The 27,570-nt window shown below is 35.4% G+C and overlaps 13 protein-coding genes across 13 annotated transcripts; 5 read left to right on the forward strand and 8 right to left on the reverse strand.

Annotated features, from left to right (window-relative positions):
• Positions 1-640: 640 nt before the first annotated feature.
• Positions 641-1,519, forward strand: RTN1 (Rtn1p; the record flags this gene model as incomplete). The annotated part of the gene is made up of 1 exon (XM_071053925.1): positions 641-1,519. The coding sequence occupies one exon, from the start codon at positions 641-643 to the stop codon at positions 1,517-1,519; it is 879 nt and encodes a 292-aa protein (XP_070910337.1).
• A 1,023-nt stretch (positions 1,520-2,542) lies between these two features.
• On the reverse strand, positions 2,543-4,096 carry HEM1 (5-aminolevulinate synthase; the record flags this gene model as incomplete). The annotated part of the gene is made up of 1 exon (XM_071053926.1): positions 2,543-4,096. One exon carries the CDS (start codon positions 4,094-4,096, stop codon positions 2,543-2,545), a length of 1,554 nt encoding a protein of 517 aa, XP_070910338.1.
• Positions 4,097-4,566: 470 nt separating this feature from the next.
• On the forward strand, positions 4,567-7,179 carry PAM1 (Pam1p; the record flags this gene model as incomplete). The annotated part of the gene is made up of 1 exon (XM_071053927.1): positions 4,567-7,179. The coding sequence occupies one exon, from the start codon at positions 4,567-4,569 to the stop codon at positions 7,177-7,179; it is 2,613 nt and encodes an 870-aa protein (XP_070910339.1).
• A 602-nt stretch (positions 7,180-7,781) lies between these two features.
• On the reverse strand, positions 7,782-8,372 carry RNJ42_03764 (uncharacterized protein; the record flags this gene model as incomplete). The annotated part of the gene is made up of 1 exon (XM_071053928.1): positions 7,782-8,372. The coding sequence occupies one exon, from the start codon at positions 8,370-8,372 to the stop codon at positions 7,782-7,784; it is 591 nt and encodes a 196-aa protein (XP_070910340.1).
• Positions 8,373-9,597: 1,225 nt separating this feature from the next.
• CHL4 (Chl4p) lies at positions 9,598-11,007 on the forward strand (the record flags this gene model as incomplete). The annotated part of the gene is made up of 1 exon (XM_071053929.1): positions 9,598-11,007. One exon carries the CDS (start codon positions 9,598-9,600, stop codon positions 11,005-11,007), a length of 1,410 nt encoding a protein of 469 aa, XP_070910341.1.
• A 141-nt stretch (positions 11,008-11,148) lies between these two features.
• RMD5 (ubiquitin-protein ligase RMD5) lies at positions 11,149-12,435 on the reverse strand (the record flags this gene model as incomplete). Its single annotated transcript, XM_071053930.1, has 1 exon — positions 11,149-12,435. One exon carries the CDS (start codon positions 12,433-12,435, stop codon positions 11,149-11,151), a length of 1,287 nt encoding a protein of 428 aa, XP_070910342.1.
• A 750-nt stretch (positions 12,436-13,185) lies between these two features.
• On the reverse strand, positions 13,186-15,240 carry ACS2 (acetate--CoA ligase ACS2; the record flags this gene model as incomplete). The annotated part of the gene is made up of 1 exon (XM_071053931.1): positions 13,186-15,240. The coding sequence occupies one exon, from the start codon at positions 15,238-15,240 to the stop codon at positions 13,186-13,188; it is 2,055 nt and encodes a 684-aa protein (XP_070910343.1).
• Positions 15,241-18,778: 3,538 nt separating this feature from the next.
• On the reverse strand, positions 18,779-19,228 carry AIM7 (Aim7p; the record flags this gene model as incomplete). The annotated part of the gene is made up of 1 exon (XM_071053932.1): positions 18,779-19,228. The coding sequence occupies one exon, from the start codon at positions 19,226-19,228 to the stop codon at positions 18,779-18,781; it is 450 nt and encodes a 149-aa protein (XP_070910344.1).
• Positions 19,229-19,838: 610 nt separating this feature from the next.
• LCB2 (serine C-palmitoyltransferase LCB2) lies at positions 19,839-21,539 on the reverse strand (the record flags this gene model as incomplete). The annotated part of the gene is made up of 1 exon (XM_071053933.1): positions 19,839-21,539. The coding sequence occupies one exon, from the start codon at positions 21,537-21,539 to the stop codon at positions 19,839-19,841; it is 1,701 nt and encodes a 566-aa protein (XP_070910345.1).
• Positions 21,540-22,249: 710 nt separating this feature from the next.
• RNJ42_03770 (uncharacterized protein) lies at positions 22,250-23,917 on the reverse strand (the record flags this gene model as incomplete). The annotated part of the gene is made up of 1 exon (XM_071053934.1): positions 22,250-23,917. The coding sequence occupies one exon, from the start codon at positions 23,915-23,917 to the stop codon at positions 22,250-22,252; it is 1,668 nt and encodes a 555-aa protein (XP_070910346.1).
• Positions 23,918-24,566: 649 nt separating this feature from the next.
• LSM2 (Sm-like protein LSM2) lies at positions 24,567-25,049 on the forward strand (the record flags this gene model as incomplete). The annotated part of the gene is made up of 2 exons (XM_071053935.1): positions 24,567-24,620; positions 24,816-25,049. 2 exons carry the CDS (start codon positions 24,567-24,569, stop codon positions 25,047-25,049), a joined length of 288 nt encoding a protein of 95 aa, XP_070910347.1.
• A 581-nt stretch (positions 25,050-25,630) lies between these two features.
• RRG1 (Rrg1p) lies at positions 25,631-26,782 on the forward strand (the record flags this gene model as incomplete). Its single annotated transcript, XM_071053936.1, has 1 exon — positions 25,631-26,782. One exon carries the CDS (start codon positions 25,631-25,633, stop codon positions 26,780-26,782), a length of 1,152 nt encoding a protein of 383 aa, XP_070910348.1.
• Positions 26,783-26,898: 116 nt separating this feature from the next.
• On the reverse strand, positions 26,899-27,417 carry RTR2 (putative protein-serine/threonine phosphatase; the record flags this gene model as incomplete). The annotated part of the gene is made up of 1 exon (XM_071053937.1): positions 26,899-27,417. The coding sequence occupies one exon, from the start codon at positions 27,415-27,417 to the stop codon at positions 26,899-26,901; it is 519 nt and encodes a 172-aa protein (XP_070910349.1).
• Between the last annotated feature and the right edge of the window lie 153 nt (positions 27,418-27,570).

The following is a 27,570-nucleotide window of genomic DNA, read 5'->3' on the forward strand; positions in this document are numbered from 1 at the left end:
GAAGAGAAAAAAAGAAAAATAGCAGGGTAAGAAAAGATACGAGGAAGAGAGAGGAAGAGACCGATAAAGCAAGGAAAGCGAAAGAGAGGGAAAAAAAGGGAAGCCCATGAGAAGATATGCGCAGAAAGAAGCTTTTAATGTGAACGAGACGTAGAAAAAAAAAAAAAGAGGGATTAATATACTCGAAGAAGAAGACGAAGAAGACGAGGGAGAGTGGTTATAGTTAGCAAGACTAGGACAATTGTAATGGGACAGTACTATGGTGAAGTAGGCAGCTAATATTGAAGTAACGCTAATTTAGTTATTATAGCAAAAGCAAAAAGTTAGGCAGTATTACAAGGCAGGTTTATTAGTAAAGCAATACTATTAATACAATAAATACATTGTCATAAATTGATTTGTAAAAAAAATAAGCAATCTGCCAAAGAAAAAAAAATTTTAATACTAGCTCGATAAAATTTTCTTTTTATTTTGATTGTAAGGGGGGGCGAAGAGGGCAAAAAACTTATAAAAAGTCAAAAAAAAAAATAATAAATAGTAGTAATATATATATAATTGATTTGATTTTATTTATAACAAGGACGTATAATATATAAAATATAATAATAAAATAAAACAAAAATTAAAATAAACTAAAGAAATGTCTGAGAAGAAGTGTAATTGTGATTTGTTATTGTGGAGAAATCCTATTGATACCGGTAAGTACTTCGGTACCAGTTTGTTAGTTCTATTGATCTTGAAGAAAGTGAATCTGATCACTTTCTTCTTGAGAGTTGGTTACACTATTCTGTTGTCTACTGCCACTCTTGAGTTTGCTACCAAGTTGTTCTTGGGCCAAGGTTTGGTTACCAAGTACGGTCCAAAGGACTGTCCTAACACTGTTGGTTTCTTGAAGCCAATTATTGACGATGCTTTGAAGCACTTGCCTCGCAAGCAAGCCATTATGAGACAGACCGTCTTCGCCTACTCTCCAAAGCAGACCTTCAGAGCTGCCGTTGTTCTTTTCTTGCTACACAGATTCTTCTCCTGGTTCTCCGTCTGGACTATCTTGTTCGTTGGTGACATCGTGCTATTCACTTTCCCATTGATCTACAAGACCTACCAAACTGAGATCGATGCCGTTGTTGTCGAAGTTTGCAAGCACACCAAGCAAAAGACCAAGGAATTCTCTCAATGCGCTTGCGAGAAGGCTAAGCCATACATGCAAAAGTTGGGTCCATTGAACAAGTTCATCGAATCCAAGATGAACCAAGCCCATGCCCCAACCGTCTCCTCTGCTGCCCCACACACTACCCAAGCTAACATGGCCGCTGAGATTCCAATCACCGAAGAAAGAACATACGATCATGCTAACACTATGGACCAAGGTATTTCCTCTGCTGCCCAAACGATGCCAAACATCCCAGAGACTCAACCAATCGGTGGTGCTACCCAAGAATTCGATGTTGACCAATTGAAGGATGAGTTGAAGCAAAGTACCCAACAATTGCAAGACCAATTCGAACAAAACAGAATTTAAGAAAACAAATCCTTATTTCTGATTTCTTTATCTGCTTTAAACAAATTATCCTACTGCAATTGAAATTCTTTTCTTTTTTTTTATTAATTTAAAAACAACAAACCTTTATTATATAAAATTTAGTATATTACTTATGAAAGGTCTCATCTAACATTAACCACATTGTCATTGCATGACTCACTGCTCGTATCGGTGCTAGAATTAAACTATACAAATAAAAACTAACTAAAAAAAAAAAATCATGTTATTATTTAAACTCTTCTATTTAAAACTTATTACAAAAAAAACATAAAAAATAGAAATAACATCTTTTAAACACTATCTCTTTAAAAATACATTATGTAATTATATAACATATTTATTTTGGCTATAAAAGAAGAAGTAACTTTGACGTAAATAGTAAACGTAAAAAAAAAACATCTAAATTTAAATAAGTTTGTAGTATTGTTTGGTTAGAGAATCTTATTAACAGGACAGCTAGTATCTCTTCAGCTTTTGTTTACTTTAAACTCTTAATGAAAAGACTAAAAAAAACAATACTTTTTAAAATTGAAACAACAGATAAAAAAATAGTTAACTATAATAATAAAAGAAAATGTAAACATATAAACAAAGAGGAAGAGAAAAAAAAAGAACATGCTGTTGATAAAGGAAAGTATAATAAAAAATCAAAAGAAATAGAGTAAAGAAATGTAGTTCCTTATATTCATCTCAACCCTTCTTCTTTTAGTACTTACCTTGTCTTCTTAGAATTAAGAGAAAATGTAGTTTTTTTTTGATTGTTCATTAGTTTAATATAATAAAAAGTAAAATAAAATTAGAGTCGTGAAATTACATGAAACTGTTAAATTCATTATCCATTTAAACAGGAAATTAGTATTAGAAATAAAAAACAAAATAACAAGTAGAGAGGAAGAAGGAAATAACAAGAATTTTCCAACTGGTTCATTTCTTATTATGAAATGAAATAAATGTAAAACAAATGGTCTATCTGGAAGAAAAACGGGAAAAAGGTCTTAATATTTATAACTTGATACCACTAGAAACTTCTAGTTGATCAATAATAGGTTCCTTGACATTTGGATGCAAGTCATCATTGGAGAAACTCAATTGTTCTTCGGTCCACAAATTTGGTTCAGCGACGAAGTTCTTGTCACCAACACCCAATAGACCACCTTGCATTTCCCAGTCTCTGATACGTGGCAGTTGCAACTCATTGAATACATCGTCCACAGCAGCAATCAATATATCGGACAAGTCATCGGTGTGCCCCGGAGTTGGGGTGATTCTCAATCTCTCTGTACCACGAGAGACAGTTGGGAAGTTAATGGCTTGGACGTAGATGCGGTGCTTTTCCATTAGAATATCGGATGCTTGTTTAGCCAAGTCTGGATTACCGATTAGAACTGGGACAATATGGGATGGGTTTGGAATAACTGGGATACCTAGATCGTGTAGACCCTTCTTGACGTAAGCGGTGTGTCTTTGTTGGTCTTGTCTCAAGTCCAAGTGAGAACGTTGGAATCTGATGGCCTCCGCAGCACCGGCCATGACAGCTGGTGGAAGGGTAGTGGTGAAGATGAAACCTGGGGCATATGATCTAACCCAGTCGATCAGCTTTTGGGATGCTGCTACATAACCACCTACAGTACCAAAGGACTTACCCAACGTACCTGTGATCATATCCACACGGTCCATGACAGTACGAGCTCTGCCGAAGTCACCTTGAGTTGGGGATGCGATACCAGCTACACGGTGAGATTCGAAGTCGCAGTGTTCAGCAACACCAGCACCGTGTGGACCATATAGACCGACGGCGTGGACTTCGTCTAGGAAAGTCAAAGCACCGTATTTGTCAGCCAAGTCACAGATTCTGTTGATATCAGCAACAGAGCCAGCCATGGAGTAGACAGACTCAAATGCGATCAGTTTTGGAGTAGACTTTGGATACATCTGCAACAGCTCCTCAAGTTGGTCTAGGTCGTTGTGTCTGAATATGTGTTTAGTCTTGTTGGCGTGTTTGATACCGACGATCATAGAGGCGTGGTTCAGTTCATCTGAGAAAATGACTAAATCCTTAATCTTTTGACCCAACAGGGACAACACTGCGTCGTTAGCCACATAACAGGAGGAGAACACAAGAGCACCGTCCTTCTTATGTAATGCGGCAAGTTCAGCCTCCAGCCTCATAGTTGGGATGTTGTGACCAGCGATGTTTCTAGTACCACCGGCACCAGCACCGTACTTGTCAATAGTCTTCTGCATGGCTTCAATAACCTGTGGGTTCTTGGACAAAGCCAAGTAATCATTAGAACACCACACGGTGACTTTGTCCTCTTCAACTTGACGGTGTGCCAAGGGGAACTCCTTGGCCAACCTGTTAATGTTGTTGAAGTAACGGTAGGACTTGTCTAGCCTCTTCTTAGCTAGCTCGTTATCGAATAACCCGTTGTAATCAAAAGAGGATTCCTGAGTACCATGATTAGCAGCAATTCTAGTGGCAGTCTGCGTAGCACCGGAAGCACCAGTAGACGCCAGTCTATTTAGAAAGGGTCTCTTAAGAACAGGACGGTACATTTCTTGGTATTATGTTTAAAAAATCTAGCTTTTAGAGCCTATTTTTTTGTTTGTTTCTGACAAAAAAAAGAAGGTAGAAGTAGCTTATAATAATATGAATGTTTTTAAATGTCTTATGAAGTAAAAAAAATAGCAGAAAAAAAAGAAATGTAGACTATTAGCTGTACGACGTAATGACAAATGGTTCTAATACGTTGGAAACAATCTAGATGACCATACAATCATAACGACTGGCCTCGAAAAAAGCAATGAGCTCTCTGAAAAAATTTTTCAGGCTGAAAAAAATTTTTTTTTTTTTTCAAAATGCAATAAAAAAAAAAAGAAAGAAGTTAAAGGGTCTCTACCTTCTAAAAAAAAAAAAAAAAAAAAAAAGGATCGACGTATTTAATTAAGAGGAAGGTAAAAAATTAATCATAAAAGGAATCATCACTGGACTAAACGTTAAGCTAAACAACAGTAGAAGAAAGACAATGTCGCTTAGTGTAGTGGTGGTTGGTGAGCAAGCGATTGATTTATTTTGGGCGTGGCGGTTTTCGTTGGCTCGTATAGAGTTGTATGTTGTTGGAGATGTTGATTGGAGTGCTGAAGTGCGGTCTAGGCATGGCACTGGGAAGGTTATGATTGATGAAGCTCGTTGTTTTGCGAGTATGTCCGAGTTTATGAGGCGGATGCCTGGGAAACGGCTTGATTTAGTTATGTTGAATGGTGTTGCATCTTCGTTGCATTCCCTATCTCGGTTGGTTAATGAAGTGCTGCCGCTGTTTGAAGTGGATGGTAATAACACCAAGCTAGTGTTGAATGGGTCTGGGGCTATTAATTTGCAGAAATTTGTTAGGGAGGTGGTTCGTGATGCTATTAGGCCCCAGAACATCTTTGGTTTCATCACGGATTATGACATGAGGTATGTATCCGATGATGAGAGTGGTACTGGATTTGGCGGGGTGAGTCCCGTGGTTTATCAGTACAATAATGCCGGGAATGTGCCCCTATCACAGTCGAGTGCAAACGCGTTGCTGTTAGGTTCTCTTGATTTCGATTCGAAGACATATGAGTACAATGGAGAGACCACACACCTGATGAATACTTTCCAGAAATTGTTTGCTAAACTTCTACCTGGTGACACGGTCTCATATTGTAACAACTCATATAGGGAGTTTCAAGCCATGCAGTGGATATATAGTATCCCAAAGATTTGTCTAGAACCTTTACTGATTATCCTCGAAGAGACTAATCCGAAGAACCTAGGTACCCAAATACTCTCCAAGCCGTTAATTGCAGGACTAATTAACGAATCGCTCACGGTAGCCAAAAAGATGAACATTCAACTGCCGGAAAAATTCAGCTCTGAAGTAGAGATTATGAAAGTATGGCAGACTCTCTACGATAAGCCAAACGTCCTTCCAGCAAACGTGCATTACTTCAACCTAGGAATGAACCAATTCATAGACTTTGATGTCATCTTGTTGCAGCCAATACTATTGGCAGATGAAATTGGCGTGAGGACACCATACCTCGAATTCCTTTATACAGTAATGAGACAATACCAGGACTTGAATAGTGGTAAGTCGATTTGGTTTCGGAGGTCAAATGTGACACCTACAAATGGTCTTGTAGAGGCAGAGCTTCAACAAGCTAAAAAGGAACTTGAAAGCAAGGTAAAAGAGCTTTCTAAGAACTTGGTTAACCAGGAAAACCAGATGAAACTTTTGAACGAAAGGCTCTACTCGGAAGAGAGAAGGCATCAAGCTGAGCTGTTAGAGTTGCAAAATAGAATAGAACAACTGCAAAATGAGAAGAAAATGGGAGAGATGAGCATTAGTAGAAATTCAGTTGACTTAGTGAACAATTCAACCTCGCACCCTATTTCGAAGTCTACATCAGAACATGTTTTAGCTGGTGAAGAACACAACCCAACTCTTCTAAGAGAGAAGGAATTGGAACTGAAGAAAAAAGAACTAGAATTGCAAGAACGTGAATTAAGTATGAAGAAGAAAACTATGTACTATGAACAACAACAGCAGCAACAGCAGCAACAACAACAGATGCCTAACATGCCGCAACAGCAGCAACAGCAGTCAAGTATGCAACAACCGCAACAACATCATCAGGCATTCCCAACAAATAGGAAATATAGAAATGGATCAGCTTCTCGTTTGAATGAATATATCCCAGCAGCTTCTATGACTGACAGTAGAGGTTTCGGTAGCAGTACACCCACCGGTAATAATATGTACTATAAACAAAATAGAATATCTTCCGGACAAACTGTTACTTCAAGCGCATCAAGTATTGTTAATCCAATGATTGGCAACGACCCTAGTGGAGGAGCATATCCAATGCCCAATTCGCATGGGAATTTCCCGGTTAAGCCTACTAGTAGGAAGAACAGGCCTGTCACTATGCATAGTTTTGGTAATGTCCCTGGTTATCACAATGATTTGACTAATGGCCGGATGGGTAATTACTCCAATGCTGGATCACAAAGTAGGTTTAACTCCCTAAGTAGTAGTACAATGCCATCGCCTTATATGAATGGCCCAGCTCAAAGAAGTACTTCTAACCCATTTTACCATAACAGTAACCAACCATCAGGCTTTAGCAATCCACCCGTTGTCAATCGTATTATTAACGGCTCGAATAATAACAACAGTGCCAGCTCAATGTCGAATGGCTTTAAAGGTAGTGGTCAACAGGGTCTTGACCCAAGAACTTATAATGGTATGCCGTCGTCAAGAAGTCAACCTGTAAACTTAAATAATATGGCATCAAACAATAGGGAGCCAATACGTTTCGGGAACACTAATCCAAACAATAACAACAATGTAAATACTACTTCAAGTAACCCGCAGGTTTTAAGCTCATCAAATTACCCAACCTATAATAATAACTTACAAGCACCTATGTCACAGGCGGGTACTGTGACTTCTGACTCAAGACCTAACAGTGATAGATCAGAAAGTTATATGAATCTATCAAGTAGTTCTACGCCGCAGAACCAATCTAGTGAGAATGAAGAAGTAGATAGTAATAAAAAGAAGAAGAAAAAGGGATTTAGTTTATTCAAAAGGAAAAAAAATGACTAAGTGATCGTTTATTTAAACTGTTCCTTTTTTTTTATTTTTTTATTGTTATTACTACTTCAATTTCAACTAACTAGTCTGACTTTATTAAAAAGTCAAAACACAACAGCAAAGGTTGGGATCGAAATAATGGTAATTCAAATCATATTCCAATATTATAAGTGAAATTTTAATGATTCTAATTTTTTTACTAATTGTAGTCTTTAGCAGACTTCTCATTTCTCTAAACATAATACGAGATAGCGCATAAAGGTTTTTAGATATAGAATATGATAGAATATATTTATAAGAAATATAAAAAGAGCAATATATATATACATATAAAATAATAAACATAATAATAATAATAATAATAATAATAATAATAATAATAATAATAATAATCATAATAATATAATAGTAATAATAATAATAACAATAGTAATAATAATAATAATATAACGTAATATTACAATATTTTTTTTCTTCATTTCTTTTAGATATATACAACAAGTTTTTTTGTACAGAAATGAATCCCTAAAACGAAAGCCCAGCTCCCTATTCTAAATGCTCCTCAAGCTAAATTTTACCTCTTATTTGTTTTTACTGGATGTTTTTATTTGCATTTACTTGAATCTTTGATTTTTTAAGCCATCTCTTAAGTTTTCAGATAAAGATAGAAACTTAGCTCTGTTCCGTTGACATATCATTGTATTATAATGTCTTTTTAGTGCATCTTTTCGAGCAAAACCTTTCCCACATTGACTACATATATTAGGCTGCTTTGGTTGATGATGTTTCTCATGCCTTTTAAGCATTGTTACCGTTCTAAATTTATCACCACATTGGTTACACACAAAATCATTTTTAGAAGTATTATGATATGTATAATGTGATTTAGGGGTGGTATCGGGATGTGAGCTATTCTCCCTTTGTACTAATCCTGGAGCTGCCGCCGTTAATAAGTTTAATAAATACTTAAACGGTAGATCTGTCGGTTTATCAGTATTAGTAGCAGGTGTGGGTTTAACCGCTGGCTGTCGTATATTATTAGTATTTGGTTCAAATAATCTTTTTGTAAGCTCCTTTACTATTAACGCTGAAGGATCGGCAGTATTATCCAATAATGCAGGTGAATTGGCTATTTTTATTGCCTCCACAGCCTTCTGATAAAACTCATTGTCTTCTGTACCATTTGTAGTTCGCCGTACTGACATTCCATACAACAATATTGTTCCAACCACTTCAGTAAATAAGATTTCGAAATTAAGAAGAGTTAGCAACTTTATATAATAGTGTTAAAAAGTACCATAAATGATTCAATGATTAAACTTTAAGATTTTTGGGTTGTTTAGTTATATTTATTCTTTAAATTAAGCTATAAAATGCTAATATATATCTTTACAGGTCTTTTACAATTTGGCTACAGTCATTCCCACATATATTCAAGTCACGAGACTCAAGTCATAGATTAGTTATCTTAAGAACTCCTTACACTCTTACTATTCCTGTTAAAATACCAATTGTGGCTAAACAAAATAGGTGACAATCCCATATATGTGGTTATTGAGTTATGGTATATATCTGTGTGAGTTTTGCTTGTTTTTGGTAGAGTGCATCAATGCGAGTTTGTAGCGAATAACAGAGATAGAGATTTGGAATAGAGAGATTGCAATACGTACGGTGCTGTTACAAAGAAAAATAAAAGAGGGAGTCATTTCAAGGGTTCATGGGATGAGAAGCGCTATAAAAAAGAAGAGACAAGACTATAAATGCAGCAGGTATTTTAGTGCTGTGGCATGGCATTGCTTGCTTCCCCCATATTTTTCTAGAGATATATAGGCTAGAAAGGCGAGAGATATCACAGTTTATAAAGCTTGAGGGCATGCATTATTTACATGGTAACACTCTTTTTTATAGAGAACGTTCCACATGACTACATCTAAGTCGACTAGTCACATGTTGTGATGTCGTTTTCTGTGCATTTTACGCAACTTCTGTAAACATTAGAACTCACAACAACAATGAATAAACACAATTTTAATATCATCGTAATTTTGATGTTTGTTCGTATATATATGTATAATTATTTAATATCACAAGTTATAGACGCTGTCTAAAACTCAACTTTTCTCTAATTCACGTGATTTGATACACAGTTGTACTTGCTAGTTTAATGTCACATGTATTCGTCACTTATGATGGTATAGTTCTGGTTACCCTGACAATATAGTTTTTGTTTTTTTTCGTGTTTTCTGATTAGTTTTTTTATTCTTTTTTCGCGTTTGTTATTGTTTTCTTTAAAATCGATGTCTATTATTATATTATAGTTCGATGGGCGGTTATTCATTCGTTGATTTCTGACTCTGTCTAGACTCAAAATACAATGCTAAACATATCCAGTATTTGAAGATCTTGTAAGAATAGAAAAACAACTAAAGGATGGAAATCAGTGATACGTTCGTGCCGAAGCTTAAAGAGGATGTAGTATACAGAAAGTTGAGTAAGCTTACTATGGAACAGCTATGTGAGGTAATAGTTAAGTGGTTTCGGAAGTTTGGCAGTAGTTCGCGTGGTGAGAATATCAAGCTAGTTCAGGTAGAGACCACGGTAAGGATGTTCCAAGAGCAGAAAGTCAATAAGAAGACAATCATTGCGAGGATCATGTATGTGTATTGGCCTGAGGGTTTGAATATGTATCAATTAGCGGAGTTAGATTGCGTGGCTATGATGCAAAGACCAAAGGAGCAAAAGTGGAAATCTAAATACATGATCAATCCATTAAATGATAAAAACAGTGGGTTTGTTTTAAATCCGAAGAAATTCATGAGGTTGTTGAACAATGAAGTTTCCAAATTGCATTCGACACATATGTTTTTATGTAAACATACTACATTACCTGTTATCATTCTTAGAATTCAGTCATTTGATACAAATAATCTCTTTCTCAGCTCGGTAAATAAAAGCGGAATAATTATAAATCATCAAACATTGGATAAAAAACTTGAAAATTCTCAACGAGATGATCTTATATCCAGAAAGGCTTATTACCTAGTATTTGCAATCAACTGCCCTTTCATAATTCATTCACCACAAGAAGATCCTTATACAAATTTTATTCTAGATTGTGTAACAAGGGTATTATCGCTTCGTGAACCCGTGGTACTAAAGGATAGATCTAAGACTGCTATTACTTCTTTAGAACAAATTCTGATTATTGATGGGCCATCGAGATTTAGTCAATCTATGGGTTTATGGAATAGATATGCCGAAGGCAACCTCGAACTCTCTCCTCTTGGTGAAGTTGAAAAACATGAATCATTTAAAGGGCGAAAGATTATTATAAGGAAATATGATGAAATATCTAATGAAGTAGATTCTGATGATCGAGAAATCAAAAAGATAAGAAATGAAAAAAATATGATAAGATTTAAAGGTTCAAAGGATGGTATAATTGATCAAAAGGTAATAGAAATAAAAAAAACACTTGAAAAAATACATAATCTCGACGATCGGATATCAAGAGTTACTCTGTCTAAATATACATCTTTAGTGCCTACTCAAAAAGTTGAATTTAAAATAATTAGTGATGAGTGGAAAAAATCAAATATAAATGACGAGCTTGACGTAGAACTTGAAGAACAACCAAGCCGCCCAATCAGTTCCCCCTCGATAAATATTAAACTACGTGGTAATGATGTTTTCGGCGGTATGCACCAATTGTGTGATCAAAACTTGATAAATATAGAGAAGTTGCCTGGTTTCTTAGCTGGTGAGAATGGTAACAACTCAGGGATAGTAATTAACGGCATATTCCAGAAAATAGAAATCAAGAGATCGGGATTGATATAGCACCTATGTTGACACATTGGGAAGGGAAATAAAAAAGTAACAGGCTCTTACGTCTGTTACTGGAGTTTAATTTACGATAGACTTTAATTCTTCAGTTATTTAATAATATTCATATATACTGTGGTATCCTATAGAGTTAAATTATACCATGATAAAATTAACTTTTCGAGTACTTGCCATTGAGGTGTTAACAGGACAGTACGGGCACTTGAATGTGAGTGATCCATTTTTTGAAAGCCGATCTAAAGCTTTTTTTGAAATAATATGATGACATGCGAGTGAATAAGGTGGATTGCTGACAGTAGTCTCTTCTTTGAGTACGGGGCAAATGAATATTGGGTGGAATCTAGAGAGAAAATCAGGTAATTGTACGTCAAATGGTAACTCATCTTCTGTGGTCCAGCCAACATGAGCCATTGTTCTGATGTTTTTATATTTGATAAAGAATTGAAAAGATATTATACCACTCAAAACCACAAGGAATAGCGGAGAATGATGGGGTAGATTCAAATATTTGCAGAACTCTACAGTAAATAGGGAGATACATTTATCTACCTGGGCTTGTAACGTTTCTGTTAGCCCCTCAATTTTCTCTCCTAATATGCTTCTTGTAAGTAGAGGTGAAACTTTCTCCAATACTTTATCAGGTCTCACTTCAAAGGTATCCGAAGGGATATTATGGCTAACGAATTTTAATGTCGTTTCTGGGTCATTTTTTCTCAATATCTTAAAAAATTCTAGTATATGAAGTTCGAACTTTAAGTCATCAAGGGAGTTATCATCCTCAGATGTATGAAAGTTGTCATGCACTCCTCGCTCGTACACAGAGTTCAACCAAGCCATACATTTCTGAGTATTTTCTGTTTGAATGCTTTGTATGATTTCACCCATATCAATAAATTGCTCAGAGATTTTAGGATTTATTCCATATAAGGATTTTAGATAGCTTAGCATATCATATTTCGTTTCCATAGCCGGCAAATTTTTCATATGATACCTGGATATGTGATATCCAATTGCTTGTTTAACATATGTATCAGCATCTTCTGGTAGTTTGTTCAAATATACTTGATCAATGTCAATCTTACTTAGTTTATTAAGGAAGTTCTTGTGATAGCCTGTAAGAGCAGCTTGCTGACTTCTGTAACTCTTTTTAATGGAATGGTCCCAGTGTTTATGATTCTTGTTTAACTTCTCTAGGATAAGCTCCTTTTTCTTCTGTGATTTTTCATGAGAATTCCCACTTTCAACTTCTTGAATATGTTTATTCAAATGCGCTCTCAGTTTCTTCAACTGTGTTCTAAACTCGTTAGTGTCCTCAATGCACTTCTTCAAGTGTGATATACGCCTATTACCATCATCTGACTCAATATTCCTATAGAGCTTACCGTATTCAGTTTGTACACTGGCAAGCAGATTAGAAGACATAAAGCAAAATTTACTATTAATATAATCCTTCAATTAGTTTTAGGTATGAGCCCTTCTAGATGATTAAAGATGTTACTCATATAGCCTCATGGGGATTTTAAAGGTCCTTCTTAACATCTTAAGAAACCCTTAATAATCTCTCCGAATACGAGTTTATCACATGACTACAATAATTGAGCCGTTAAGAATATAAAATCATCAGCTCTAAATAATATAATAATATGACTACCAATTGATGGTTTATAATAATTTGTTTATAAATATATTGATATTTATTGAAAGTAAATAAAGATGAAATAAAAACAAGATGGTGTTTTATTTTGTATATACGTTAGTTGAATAAATTATACACTCGAGTGTCAACAAATAAAAAATGAAAGAAAAAAGTGTTGTGTGCAATTGTTAATATATGTACTTAAAATTCCTTAATAGCATAATAATAGTTAAAAGTTCGTAAGGAAGATCAAAAACATGGTGCCTAATACTTTTATCAAAGTGCTGACGGGAATTAAAAAAAATAAAAAATAAATTGAAATTGAAAAATGAATCTATTAGCCAAATTGTACTATAGACATGTACCCCTTTGAAAGAATTGAAAAAGTCACAATTACTTTTTCAGTTAGCTTCTTCTTTTTTTTTATAAGATTGATTTGGAATTTGTTAAAAACTTTTAAAGATGATAGATTGTGTGAAAAAATAGTAAGAAAAAAATAATATCAATGTGAATAAGTGTAAATTTTATGCATTTATCTATTTCTTTGCGGCATTGAAGAATTGGATTTCACAGGCAGAAATGATAGCAGGAACAACTTCAGCATTAGCCAAGGTAGACAGGTCACCAAGTTGATCAGCTTCCTTAGAAGCGACCTTTCTTAGGATTCTTCTCATGATCTTACCTGATCTAGTCTTTGGTAGGTCTCTAACCAAAATAATACTCTTTGGAGATGCAAATGGACCAATTTCACCTCTGACCTGAAGGATCAATTCTCTACGCAAATCAGCTGGAGTAATATGTTCGGCATCACCTTCTGGAGCATCATTTTGTAGGTAACCTTCCTTCAAGGATACGAAAGCAATGACAGCTTGACCGGTCAATTCATCGTTGATACCAACAACAGCGGTTTCAGAGATGTTCTCATGGTTTACTAGACAAGCTTCGATTTCGGCGGTTGAAAGTCTGTGACCAGATACATTGACAACATCATCGACTCTACCTCTAATCCAGTAGTAACCATCGTGGTCTCTACCAGCACCATCACCTGTGAAGTAGTAACCTGGGTAAGGCTTCATGTAAGTATCTAGGAAACGACCATGGTCATTCCAGACGGATCTTGCCATAGAAGGCCATGGGGACTTAATAGCAAGAACACCTTCAACGTCATTACCTTGTTGTTCAACACCTGAAACAGGGTCGATTAGACAAGCTTCAATACCGAAGAATGGTAGGGAAGCAGAACCTGGCTTAGTTGGAATTGCACCAGCCATAGCTGCAATTAAATGAGAACCAGATTCTGTTTGCCAGAAAGTATCAGTGACAACACAGTTGTTGTTACCAATCTTTTCATTGTACCATTCCCATAGTTCTGGGGAGATTGGTTCACCGACAGAACCAAGGACACGAAGAGAGGATAAATCGTACTTGCTGATTTCGGATTCACCAACACGCTTGATCAATCTCATAGCAGTTGGAGCGACATAGAAGTGGGTAGCTCGGTGACGCTCAACAATTCTCCAGTATCTACCGTAATCTGGGTATGCAGGAGTAGACTCGAAACAAATTGTTGGAACACCCAATAGAAGAGGACCGTATAGAGCATATGTGTGACCAGTAATCCAACCGACGTCACCAGCGGTGAAGAATACATCTTCTGGATGAACGTCGAAAACGTATCTAGTGGTCATGGCAGCACCTAATAAGTAACCACCAGTAGTATGGACGATACCCTTTGGAGAACCAGTAGAACCAGAGGTGTAAAGCAAGAACAATGGATCCTCAGCGTCACATGATTCTGGAGGGTAGTATGATCTTCTCTTCTCAGCTTCTTCGTGTAGCCAATAATCTCTACCAGCTTTCATTGGAATACCTTCGGTACCAGTTCTCTTGAAAACCAAGATATGAGAAACTTGGTCAACACCATTCAAACCTTCATCTACGATTTTCTTCAAATGGACAGTCTTACCACCTCTACGACCTTCGTCACAGGTAATAACAACCTTGGAACCAGCATCAACAACACGATCTTTCAAAGAACCAGCTGAGAAACCGGCGAAGACGACAGAGTGAATGGCACCCAAACGAACAACAGCCAACATAGCAATAATAGCTTCTGGGATCATTGGTAGGTAAATAGCGACAGTGTCACCTTTCTTAACACCCCAACTCCTTAGGATAAAGGCAACCTTAGAGACTCTTCTCAAAAGTTCACCAAAGGTGATAGTATAGTTGTCCTTCTCGTCGTCAGCTTCGTAAATAATAGCAGGCTTGTCTGGGTTGGCAAAAGCGTGTCTATCCACACAGTTGTAAGAAGCATTCAGCTTACCGTTCATGAACCAGGCGGCGTCACCATCTTCAAGAGATCCGTACTTGACCTTGGTGAATGGACTATCCCAATGTAGCAATTCACGGGCCTTCTCACCGAAGAAAGTCTCTGGATCTTCAATTGATTGCTTGTACAATCTTTCGTACTCGGCAAGGTTCTTGATGTAACCACCTCTGCTTGGTTGACTCTTACGGAAATGTTCTGGAGCTTCACGAGCAGTGGCATTCTGAGCCTCATGTACAATCTTGTGTTCTTTTACCGACATGTTATATTATAAGTATATTTTATTTTTGAATTGTGTAGGTTTTTCTTTTGGAAGTAGTAATGAATGTAAAAGAAAAATCTAATTTTTTATTTTTCTCTTATTCAATGGAAATCGACTCAATTCCTTTTCTAAGAGATAGTAGATAATTTCAAGAAAGGTTATCAACCCAAGAGAATGAAATTAATAAGAAAATTATGTTTAATATATATATTCCATGTGAAATTTTTTTGGTACTTTTTTTTTTAGTGTTTTTTTCTTCTTTCTAGCCTTCTTTTACTCTATTATTGAAATATCACAATCAATTCTTTTCGTACTTCCCATGGGTTTTACTTCTATGTTAGCTGTTTTGTTTGTATTTCAATTGTTTGCCATATCACTTAAAAAACGGCCTAGTGAAAGTGTTGTTGTTTTTTTAAGGGCCCAAAAAAGCTCTCTATCGCACACGCACACACACACACACACATTATAGTCTTTCTTATGCAACAAAAAAGAAAAGAAATAATTAAATAACTGAGGTCTCGAAGAACTTCCAGTAAAACTGCCCGGCAAATATTTTTTTCAAAAGAAAATTTCGTTGCTTATCTCTCTAAGGCCCTTCTGCTCCATTCAATGGGCAAAGTGTAATTATTTAAGTTCTTGAAGTTTTACTGCCTTTTTTTCACTCAAGATTAGGGTCACGTTTTCTATCTATCTTCTTAATTGTATACTTCGATTTATTGGGAAAAAAGAAGAGAAGATGGGCCAGAGAGGATTCAGGAAGAAAAAAAGCCAATAACAAGAGCGTAAATACACGACCCAACGTTAAGAACCTGCGCGGATGAATGGGGGTTAACATTGAAAACTCAGTAAAAGAAAAAAGAAAGAAAACCTAGAAGAAGAGACCTTTTACTGTCTGATACAACCGATCTATCCAACAGAAGGTTTGTTGAACTTTTTCATAGCAGGCGTTTTTTCGGAGATATTGGACGGGTAAAAAACTTTTTTTGGTTATTTCACCAAAATAAAAATAGTTTGTAGGCACACGAAAGCCAAATAAATCCCAGCAAAACCTTCAACCCGATAGAAAATAATGATAATCAGATAAAGAAAAAATTGGTACCAACATTAACCCGGCCCGTTAAAAATAGTGACTTTCATCTCGAGCATTAACGCATCAATCCATCAATTGAACCCCATTCCATCCGTCCGTTTAAGACCGAGTTTTTTTTTTTGGTTTAGTGTTTTGTTTTTTCATGTCAATTTAACCTCCATTGATCCATTATAATGACCAAACGTCATACATAGAAGTATAAGTCAAAAGTAAGTGTTTATTACAAACGATGGAAGCACCGGTCTTATGCTGGATATGAAGATTTCGAAATGCAAAAAATTAAATTAAGGACAGCCGTCTCTTTTTCTGGATAATCCCCTTTTATACTTTTTAATTCGTTGTTCGGAGTTGGAGTAATTGATAAAGAAAAGTTGGAGATAACTTACTCCAACTTTCTTGAAATAGATGTAAAGCTATATTTGTATAATATCATTGTAAAATTAAAAAAAAAAAAGTTAAAAAAAGGGCTCTTGATATTAAATATACACTATTAGATATTTACTCAATTGAGTCCTTTATAGTACTGCTTGTCGTAATATAGCCGCCCTTTTAAGAAAGTAGAATATTAAGGAGACATAAATTATCTTATTAGTTGAATGCAAATGTTGTTAGTTTGTTTTTTTTAAATAAACGCTCTTTTTAAAAGCAGTATTTTAGAAATACTGATATATATAAATTTATAGAAATAGAATAAAATATATGCAAAAGAGGGCGCTTAGTTAACCAAAGCAGAAGCAGTGGCGGACTCGTACTTCCAGTTTGGTGGCAAGACAGCGACGGTTCTGTAGTATCTGGCCAATCTGTGGATTCTAGATTCGATCAAAATCAATCTGAACTTAGCGTCCTTGTCCTTTCTGTTTCTTTCCAAGTGCTTTCTGACAGAGACAGCCTTCTTGATCAAGTAGTACAAGTCTTCTGGGATTTCTGGAGCCAAACCGTTGGACTTCAAGATTCTCATGATCTTGTTACCAGTGATGACACGGGCTTGAGTAACACCGTGGGCGTCTCTCAACAAAACACCGATTTGAGATGGAGTCAAACCCTTTCTGGCGTACTTGATGATTTGCTCAATGATAGCTTCTGGAGCAGTCTTGAACCAAGCTGGAGCATTTCTAGAGTATGGAATAGCAGAAGAGGAGATACCCTTACCCTGTACAAATTAGTATTATTACCTTTTGAAATTGTTTGCGAGCAGTCTTCAGAACTTCTCGTGCATGTTAACAAATGTAATAATAGTTGATTGTTAGTAACAAAAATAATTCCTTTTTTGGTAAAGTTTCTTTTAGTCCTGCGAAATAGATATGAATGTAGAACAATCATCGAGCTCTTGATTAGTTCATTCCAGAAGATGGCTGGTTCTAAATAGATGGAAAATAACTACGAGCTATTCTATATATCTTTTACATCGCCTTTCTGTTACTACAAAGAAAGGATCACAATTACCAAAGTTCTATTTCATTTTTCAGAAATATCGTCAATTACCACTTTTAGCAGTAACTAACTCTTCATTCAATAAAGTTTGAAACTAGTTGAAAGTATTTTGTCACGGTCAATATTAACTGAATCAGTGTTTGAAAGAGCGAGAAAGTTTTCTTTCTCACACATTCTCCAGTCAGCATATAGCGTTTCCACAAACCACTTTCACATTTGTTTCGTTTCTCTAAGAAATGAAAAATATTTAAAACTTGGTATCACCCAGCTACCTGTATCATCCCAATACATATTTGTATTAGTTTGGTATAATGTACAGACCGGAAACAAATCATAAGGACAATTACTTCCTGATAAATGATTTGGTGATCCTATTCTTTATATTCAGAAAGGAGACAATAAAAGATATCATAGATATCCCTTTAATTATTCTCCATTTAGAATGCATGTTCCACAAATGAACTAATCAAAAACAAGAGTAGTTATACAGTACATTCCAGATGTCAGGACAACAATTGAGTTATTTAAAAAATGAACCCAACTGAATATCAGTTTAATAAACATACGGAACTGTGCATACGACCCATGGCGACTAATTTATTTCCTGTGTGATGGTTTTCTTTGTTCTGAAATTTGTTAAAGAGAGAAAAAAGGCTCGCAGATAAATATTGAAACTTTTTATAAACAACTTTATATAAGTGATGAGATTTATTGTTTTTGAAATTTTTTTCCCTTCACGCTTTTTGTCCAGATTTAATTACGAATTATCACGTGAAATATATTTGTTTCCTTTTTAGGTAATTTCTGTTATGTCTTTCTGTGATTAAAAAATCAATTTACTTTACCCCTGGATTAGGGTGTACGGATGTTTATAATGAGTGACTGTTTAATCAAATCAACGATGATTCCCTTTTAAATTTATGATGTGACAATTATATCGATTGTATAGTATATATAGGATTAGAAAAACGTTTCTAACTCTATTGTTTCACATATATAGTATAAAAGAAGAACAATCTATCTAGTTTCGATTTGTTCCTTCAATTCTTGTACATCGGAGTCATCTTCTAGTCCAGAACTCACTTCTACCAATTTCGAAGTGCCACATTCATTTCGTATCAACTCCAAAGCACCTGCATACAACATTTTCCATTCTTGGGATACCACAGTTTGTGGTTTCCAGTAAAGAAGAACCAATGGGGTTTGCTTTATACCGTCTTTATTTGTCAATGGATATGCAATCAGTACGTATCTAGGAGAGTTGTCTGGCAATATGTCACCAAAATCAGATAGATCTTCAGCTTCTTCTAATTCTTCTAATTCATCCTCCTCGATAACAATCTTGTAGGAAGGCTTTGGCTCAATTTTTAACGGTAGAGCTTTAACTGTTTCAGCTCTCGATGTAGAGATACGAAACTTCCTGATCTTTTCTTTCGTTTCTGGCGCAATTTGATATAGATTAGACATCTTGTATTATTTATCGTATTTTGTCGTATTTTGATCGAACTTTATGTCATAAATCAATAGTTCCGACGTCCCACAATAAATATATTGCTATAAGTCAAAATATCCCTTTTTTTTCACTTACCGTACTTTTTCTATGTTACGGAAAAAACGTAGTTTAAGACATATAGTAAGTACATCATTATAGCATGGCATGAAAGTGATTTTGATTATTTTATAAAAAAAAAGTTGATTCCTTAGATCGCATAATGTACAATATATAGTTTTATATGGTTTTAATTAATTGTGTAGTTTTTTTCCTTTTCAATACCATAGTAAAAAGAAAATTAAGAATATATCTCTGTTAACAATTAATAATTGGCCAAAAATTCATCCGATGTTAGCATATTTATTCATTCCTAATTGCATAGTCAGTTCTAATATAAGAGACTAGATAGCTTATTATCCTCCTCAATATAGCCACAAATTTAGATTCTATAAAAATGATAGAGAACGAGGGGAAATGAAAAAATTAAGTCATTAAAATTGATGCTCAAAATGAAATAAATAAAAAAAAATAAGTGCATAAAAGACCATTACTTTGATCATTAACGATTTCATTAAAGAGACTTGATTAAAGAACAAAGTATTTATCGTCTTTACAGTCTTCTGGAGTTCTTCTAATAACTTCTTCAATATCCCATCTTGGGGTCTTGCCATCATAACTTGAGAGCTTGGAGTTCAGTTTTAGGTTCAGTTTTTCACCAACTTCATCAATGTGACGTAGCAGATAGTCAATATCTTCCTTGGTCAAAGAGGCCGACATACAGAATCTAACTCTGGACTCGATCAATGGTGTAGCTGGGTAAGCAACAACAACAACTGCAATCTTCCGTTGCAACATCATTCTTGAGAACGCAGGCATTTTAGATGGGCAGTACAACAATAGAGGGATAACTGGAGAATCTGGAATACCGTAAACAATGAAACCTAATCTTAGAAGTGCCAAACGTAGATAACGGGAATTGAAAGCAATACGTTCTAGTCTTTCTTGACCTTCACCAGGAACAAGTTCACCTTTAATGGTTCTCAATGATGAGACAATTTGGGCAAGAACAGGAGGTGGTGTAGGTTCAGCATAGCTGGCAGTAGTTAAATCCAACCTTAGTCTATCCATAATCCATTTATCAGTAGCAATGTAACCACCAGCAGCACCAAAAGATTTAGTGAAAGTACCCATTAGGATGTCAACGTCCTTAGGATCAACACCAAAATATTCACAAACACCACGACCAGTAGGACCAATGGCACCGATAGAGTGAGCTTCATCGACAAACAAATAACATTTGTACTTCTTTTTCAAAGCAATCAGTTCTGGTAAATTACACATAGTACCTTCCATAGAGAATAAACCTTCAACACAAATCAGAATCTTTTTCCAAGGACGGTTAGTCTTTGGTTGTCCTAGTACAATTTGGTTTCTAATTAGCTTTTCCAAACCTTCCATATCACCATGCTTGAAAGTTCTAACAGCAGCACCAGAGAGTCTAACACCTGTTCTAATAGATGTGTGATTCAACTCATCTGAGATAACCAAACATTTAGAATCTAGGAATGCGTTAAAGAAGTTAGCATTGGTACCGTAACCCATGGAAAAGATCATAGCGTCTTCCTTACCGACGAAGTCTGCGACTAATTCTTCTGTTAGTCTATGTAAGTCAGTAGATCCGATTTGAGTTCTAGAACCACCAGTTTGGATACCGTATTTGTCAATACTCTCCAGAGCAGCATCAGTACATTGACCTTTACTCTGAGCAAAACCCAAGTAATTGTAAGAGGACAAGTTTAAACACATAGAAGTGGAACCAGGATAAGTGAAATATTCATTCAAATTGTGAGAAATACGAGTAATGCAACGAATGAATCTACCTGGAACACCAGTGGTAGGTCTGGAGAAACAATCATCAATTCTCATTTTCATTCTTCTGGCAAAGAAACTGTCGAAGTTGGAGAACCACGGAGCCATACCATCATGTTCAAGGATATCCAAATGTTTGTTTCTTTGTAGTCTCATACCTAGGAAATCATGTATATGACCCAATATAATAAGGATCAAGTAATTCAAATATGTAACCAGTGATATGTAGTATGGAGGAGTGTCAATAACTGGCTTCTGAATAGGCTTACCATTTCTTGATTTCACTTTGTATCTGTACGCGTCAGAGGTCAACTCACCAAACTCATTCTCCTTGTGTTGTTCATCAGATAGCACTTCATGCTCAATAAGCGGAACATATTTATAATCACTAACTGTACTCCCGTTAGTGTTAGCCATTTTTGTTTTCTATTTTTTGCTTTCTTCAATTATACCTTATATAATGTTGTTGTTTTTTCCCCGTCACAATTCCTTGGATATGATATGTGATATAAGTCCTGAAACAAAAGTATAGTAAGTTGGAAAAAGAGGTCTATAAAGAATTTTTAGATCTCCAATGTTCGACTCCTATTGATTTTGTAGTCTAATTTTTAAAATAAAAAAAAACACAATTAAAGAAAGAGCTTTCACGTCTTAATGCTTTTCACCTTTCTTTTCAATAATAAAGCAAATGCAATAACCTCCCCCAATTTATAATAAGAAATGATGCTTGAGTTCTGTGTTCTTAGGGAATTGGCACAAGTATAAAAATATAACATGTTAATAATCATCTTCACATTGTTATTAAAATTACACTAGCTTGGTCTTAATTTCCCGCGTTCCACTACCCGAAAACGGATGAGCCCAGAAAGAAAAAAAAATTAAAAAAAAAAAAGGAAAGTATTGTCGCTTCTAACGACAACGCGGTCGTGCTCGTTTACGTGATGCGTACAGTGTGATTTTGTTTATATTATTATATATATATATATATATATATATATTGTGATATTGATATATTCAGAATATTCAATAAATAAAGGGTTTTTTTTATATCATTTATCATTTGACATTTACTTTGTTGTCAATTTTTCATGGAGAGACTAAAATCTAACTTCTAAGTTAGTTATTTTTTATAATATATCACCTATCTCGTACTCTCCTGGTGCAATTAATCTTAAGAAATGGTGACAGTTTGGTGTCTCCTCTGCGACGTGTGCGACAACCAACACTGTGCCGGGCCAGTTCTCTAGGAACTCGTGGCATTTGGTCATAGGTGTTGCCTCCATTCCCGAGAAGGCCTCATCTAAAATCAAAATCTCGGGCATCTTGATAATACTACGGACAAATAGTGCCAGTTTTTGTTCACTCACAGATAGTTCTTTTAGTGTCTTCTTTTGCGAAATTAAGTCCAGCTCGAAATAGTTCATAGCCATTGTTACCAATTTTTGTTGTGAGGCGTTTAGTTTGTCATAGATTGGGAGGAAGTTGTTAGAGGATCCTTGATGGAAGCCAGTAGCTATAAACTCCTTGACGTTTAGTTTGTCAGCACTGCTATTAAGCACGATGGCATGTAACTCCGGAGATGACATACCAATCCTGCTATTTATGTCGAAGTAGTTGGATTGGCCAGTTCTTCTTGGTAATCCATTCTCAACGACTTTGGAATTCCATGATTGAGGGTGTTCCGCAGTTAACAGTGAAAGTAACGTCGACTTACCTGAGCCATTGTCTCCTCTAATGTGCCACTTGGAACCTGGTCTGACTCTCCAATGTAAGTTTTCTAGTACAGGTTCGCCCTTGTAAGTAACACCAAGGCCCTTCAATTCTATGGTATCTGGCATTTTTATAATCTCGTGTTCTGGATGCCTATACAAAGGATGTACCGATAATATGTCATCAATAGTATAATCTCTCGAGTTAGAGATACCAGCCTGTTTACGCCTTAACTCTTTGATCTCTTTTAGTTCTTTTTCTTTGCTATCTCTTGTAGTTTCAATTGTGTCCCTAAACTCTTCAATTTTACCTTGGAATTTGATACCTGAATCATCCTCTATACAACAAATATGTGTGCACCAAGCGGGTATTGGATCCTGGAATCTCAGCCCAATCACAACAGGTGAATGGAATCTATTGAAACCCTTCCCATCACTTACCTCGCCCCATTTGCTCAGGAATTGTGAAATAATTGATGTTGCTGTTGGGTCCAGTCCTAAAAATGGATCGTCGATCAATAATAAGTCCGGCTCTTTCAAGAGACTCCTAGCCAAACGTGCTCTTCTCATCTGACCATTACTTAGCCCCATTGCCCATCTATCCTGCAACTCAGTTAATTTCAACTCCGAAACCAGGTAATCATACAATTCCATGTTAACTAGTCGATCGGTAATGCTTACGTCATAATCAACAGCGTTAGAACCGACGGCATTGTCCAAGATGAACTTTCTACAAGTTTGATCAAATTCGTCCTTGAAATACTCATATCTGGCACTCAGATGAGCAGTAGGTATGGCACCTTTGAACTTCACTTCCTCAATCCGAGGTGGCGCTATCAAATCTGAATCAGATGAGCCATCTAGACCCTTAATATTATATTGTAGTGACAAAGGAGGGTCACATAGATACTTGTTCGCTAGAATATCCATAAACGTCGCCTTTCCTGGACCCCAAATCACCCATTTCTCATTCGGATTGATCTCGAAGTGCTTGATCTCCTTTTTAAACACAGGTGGGAAGTTCTTCCTAAGAGAGGACCGAAATAAAGCATTCGTTATCCTTAGAAAACACTTATCAACAGTCATCAGAGTTTAAGATCTATTCTCCTAGCTCTATTAGTTCTCTAATTGCTTTCACAGGTTATGATTGTTTTATACGTATGTTGGGTTGTTGTTGTTGTTGTTTTTTAACTGTTGAGTTTTGTTTCTTATAAAGCAACGATGACTCTTTTTAGCCCAAATTTCTCTATTTTGGTCATGGAAGAAAAAAAATTTGTTCTACATAATTAATATTTTACTTGTTGAACTCGGGTTCTAATTGTATATTTACACACCCCTCAGCCTATAAGATATAAGTCTCTTTTATATGTAACAAGAACTACTATAGAAAAAAAAAAAAAGTATCATTCATGTCATCATATAATTATGAGAGAGTTGTCTCATCAATTAGTTACACACGTAATAGATGGTATGTGTTTAAATAAGGTAGTACTTAGGTGTGTTTAATACAGATGTCATTTGAAAGTTGTGTAACATCGAGTTACTTATCTAGAAACAAATCACTTTTTTAAGAAAGCGGGCTTTCTCGAAGGGTGAAAAAAAAAATTGAAATTTCAATTTGCAAATGAAATAAGGTGGATTGACGATTAGCCTTTGGGATTGAAGAGCTAGGACAGTGTTGTGATAAGCTAAATATCAAATACTTATTAAGGAGACCTAATACTATATAAGGGACATGCTATTCTTCTCATTTTTCAAGACACTTGTGGATCAAGAAGTTGTTGTGCAAGTATGTGTTATTACCCACCGTGTTTTTTTATTTCAAAAATACATCTCTTACTCTTCTACAATGGAGAAGTATCTAAGAGTTTGCTAATTTGAAATGGTGTTATAATAGAGCTTTTTACTAACTTTAAATTATACATTCTAACAAAGAAAAATTATATTTTCTTATTGTTGAGTGACTTGTTTTCCATATTTCTAGTTAAAGAATGACATTGAAATAAAGGGTACTCTACAGTCTGTTGATCAGTTTTTGAACCTTAAGTTGGATAACATATCGTGTAACGATGATGAAAAATACCCACATCTAAGTTCGGTAAGAAATATATTCATTAGAGGTTCTACAGTAAGGTACGTGTATTTGAATAAGAACATGGTTGACACCAATCTACTACAGGATGCTACCAGAAGAGAGCATTTGAGTGACAAGAAATAAAGGAAAAGAAAAAAATTAATAACAATTACAAAAAAAACTATAGCATTCTCTCATTATTGTAACTATTACATACATCTTTTTCTTTCTCTTTTTTATTACATATCTTAATTTCATATTAATATTACAGAAACAAAATAATAACAAGTATAAAATAATAAAAAAATTGATATTAATGCTCAGAGATTCTACACTGGGCACCACAAGCGTTGAAAGTATCTTTATTAGCAATATATTAAAACTACATTCAACTAAAATTGGATCCAAAACGTTAAAAAATTATTTTAGACATACAAAAAAAATTAAATTAAATGATTTCGCCCAGGATCGAACTGGGGACGTTCTGCGTGTTAAGCAGATGCCATAACCAACTAGACCACGAAACCATTCTAATTTGTTGAGATCTGAGCAAGGTAATAGGTGCTATGTAATCTATTATCAGTGTTTTTATAAGATCAAAAAATACATTATCTTGTAATATGAAATGAAAAACTGCAGCGAAAAGAAGGTCATCGAATAAGTAATTACTGCCTAATAATCGATAATTTACTGTATTTTGTTCTCCCATAACCTCATACTGGACAATGAAGTCGCATTTCAGTGTACTGGAAGCTCATCGTTGCCATGTGCTGACACTGTACAGACATACTTTGCGAAATTCGCATAATGTCCAATCAGGATACTTGAAATTTCGAATTAATAGAGTTCTTGGGGAAGAAGTAAAGAAGCATAAATATGATAAATCCAGTTGGTCAATATTCAAAAAGTTGACTAGCCTGAAGAAATTGAACGATGCATTAGAAGTGAATGATTGTATAGAGGCGCACAATCTTTTAGTCAATTATTGTGGGTCTATTAAGAAACCAAGGAGCAAGGTTAAAGGAATTCTGAAATCTATTGAGGCTGAGATCAAGGAGAACCATAACATTCAGGATAACAGGAGACTGGCAAGGCTGAGTTTGTTTGATGCCTATCTGAAACGGAAACAGCAGAGGAATGAACTTCCATATAATATCCCACAGGAATATAAACAAAAGTTACTGCTACCATTAGCTTTACATGAACGTGGTTTGATGAACCTAGAAAGGCTGAAGATCAGTTTGATGAAGGGTAAGTACCATACAAAACTTTCATACACTATGTCAGGTAAGAGTAGGATATGGTTTGTACGATCATATGTTAACAAGAATAAGAGAGAATCCATTAAACTAAGAAATCTAATCACCCAGGATAAGAAAAAAAATTTAACTATACTGCGTCATCTGGATAATTTAAAGGAAAACGCCAATTGGGCTATGCATGAAGCAATATGGGAAAGATATCTTGATGATGGCCATTTACACCAATCAAATATTAACAACTATATGAAAAATATGCAATTCACTGAATCAGTACGCCGACAAGCGAGTTACGTACCTAATACCTATGTGCTAAATAAGGACATTAAACAGTGTGTCAGGCTAAAAGAATGGTTATTACCTTTGTCACAGAATATCGTTGACCTGGAAAATTTATGTATCAAAAGAGAACAGCAATTTTTCGTCAATAAAGGCAATCTATTAAGTAAACATGGCAGTCTTGAGTATTATAAAAAACAGTCCCAGAAAGTTTATAGCAATCATGTCCTCAAGTACAAAAAAATGCTCAAAGAAGATCTTCCAACTGTGAATCCCTTCATAGAAAATAGGAGCATACCAGAAATACTTAAGAAGCATGGTTTGAAACTGAAGTTCTGATGTACGTGAAGTGTCCAATGTATTTCTTTAAAGTCTGAGATATGGCAAATTGTCTCTTATATTCTACCAATCGCTTTTTTCATTAGTATATTCATTATTATTTCGTCATTCCCAAATCAGTAAATATTATTCGATCTTATTCCTAAAGAAGTAAAACTGGAAGACAGCCCATCCAATTCTTCTGTATCAAGAGCCTCTGTATATTGCTCAAGTAAATCAACTTTATATTTATAAGACGAGTCATCGTCATCATATGCCTTCCTTAGATGCTGTCCTAGCCGTTCTTCTAGGTCCTCATCATAAAGCTGAATGCTGATATATTTCGAACATCTGTAATGGTAGTCAGAACAGTAACAACAAGATTCTGGGGAAGTATAAACATCATCCGTTAAAAATCGCCTACAAAGTGGATAGCCACATTTACCAGCTTGCAAATTTCTACTAAGCACAATCATCCTGTAAGTTACGGGTGTCAAGAACCCTGCAATATATTTCAGAGTATTCCCGTCTGCACAACTAGTCATCGTCAATAATTCTTGTATCCTAGTTATAATCATTTCAGCCTCTCGCACCGAAAGTTGGTAATGCATCTGATGATCCTTAACTATCCACCAAACATCAGCAACCGTAGCCATTCTAATATTATTTGAATATTGTCGTTTATCTTGTACTTATTTATTCGGTTTTCCTAACTCTCTCGTAGCTTCCTTTATTATTTAACAAAGTCCTTTATCCTTTATCCCTTTTTGTATGCAACGCTAAAAAACAAACAACCTAACAAACAAAAT

Source organism: Nakaseomyces bracarensis (assembly GCF_045282275.1).
Source record: "Nakaseomyces bracarensis strain CBM3 chromosome Unknown Scaff12_0, whole genome shotgun sequence".
In the NCBI taxonomy this organism is placed as follows: domain Eukaryota; kingdom Fungi; phylum Ascomycota; class Saccharomycetes; order Saccharomycetales; family Saccharomycetaceae; genus Nakaseomyces; species Nakaseomyces bracarensis.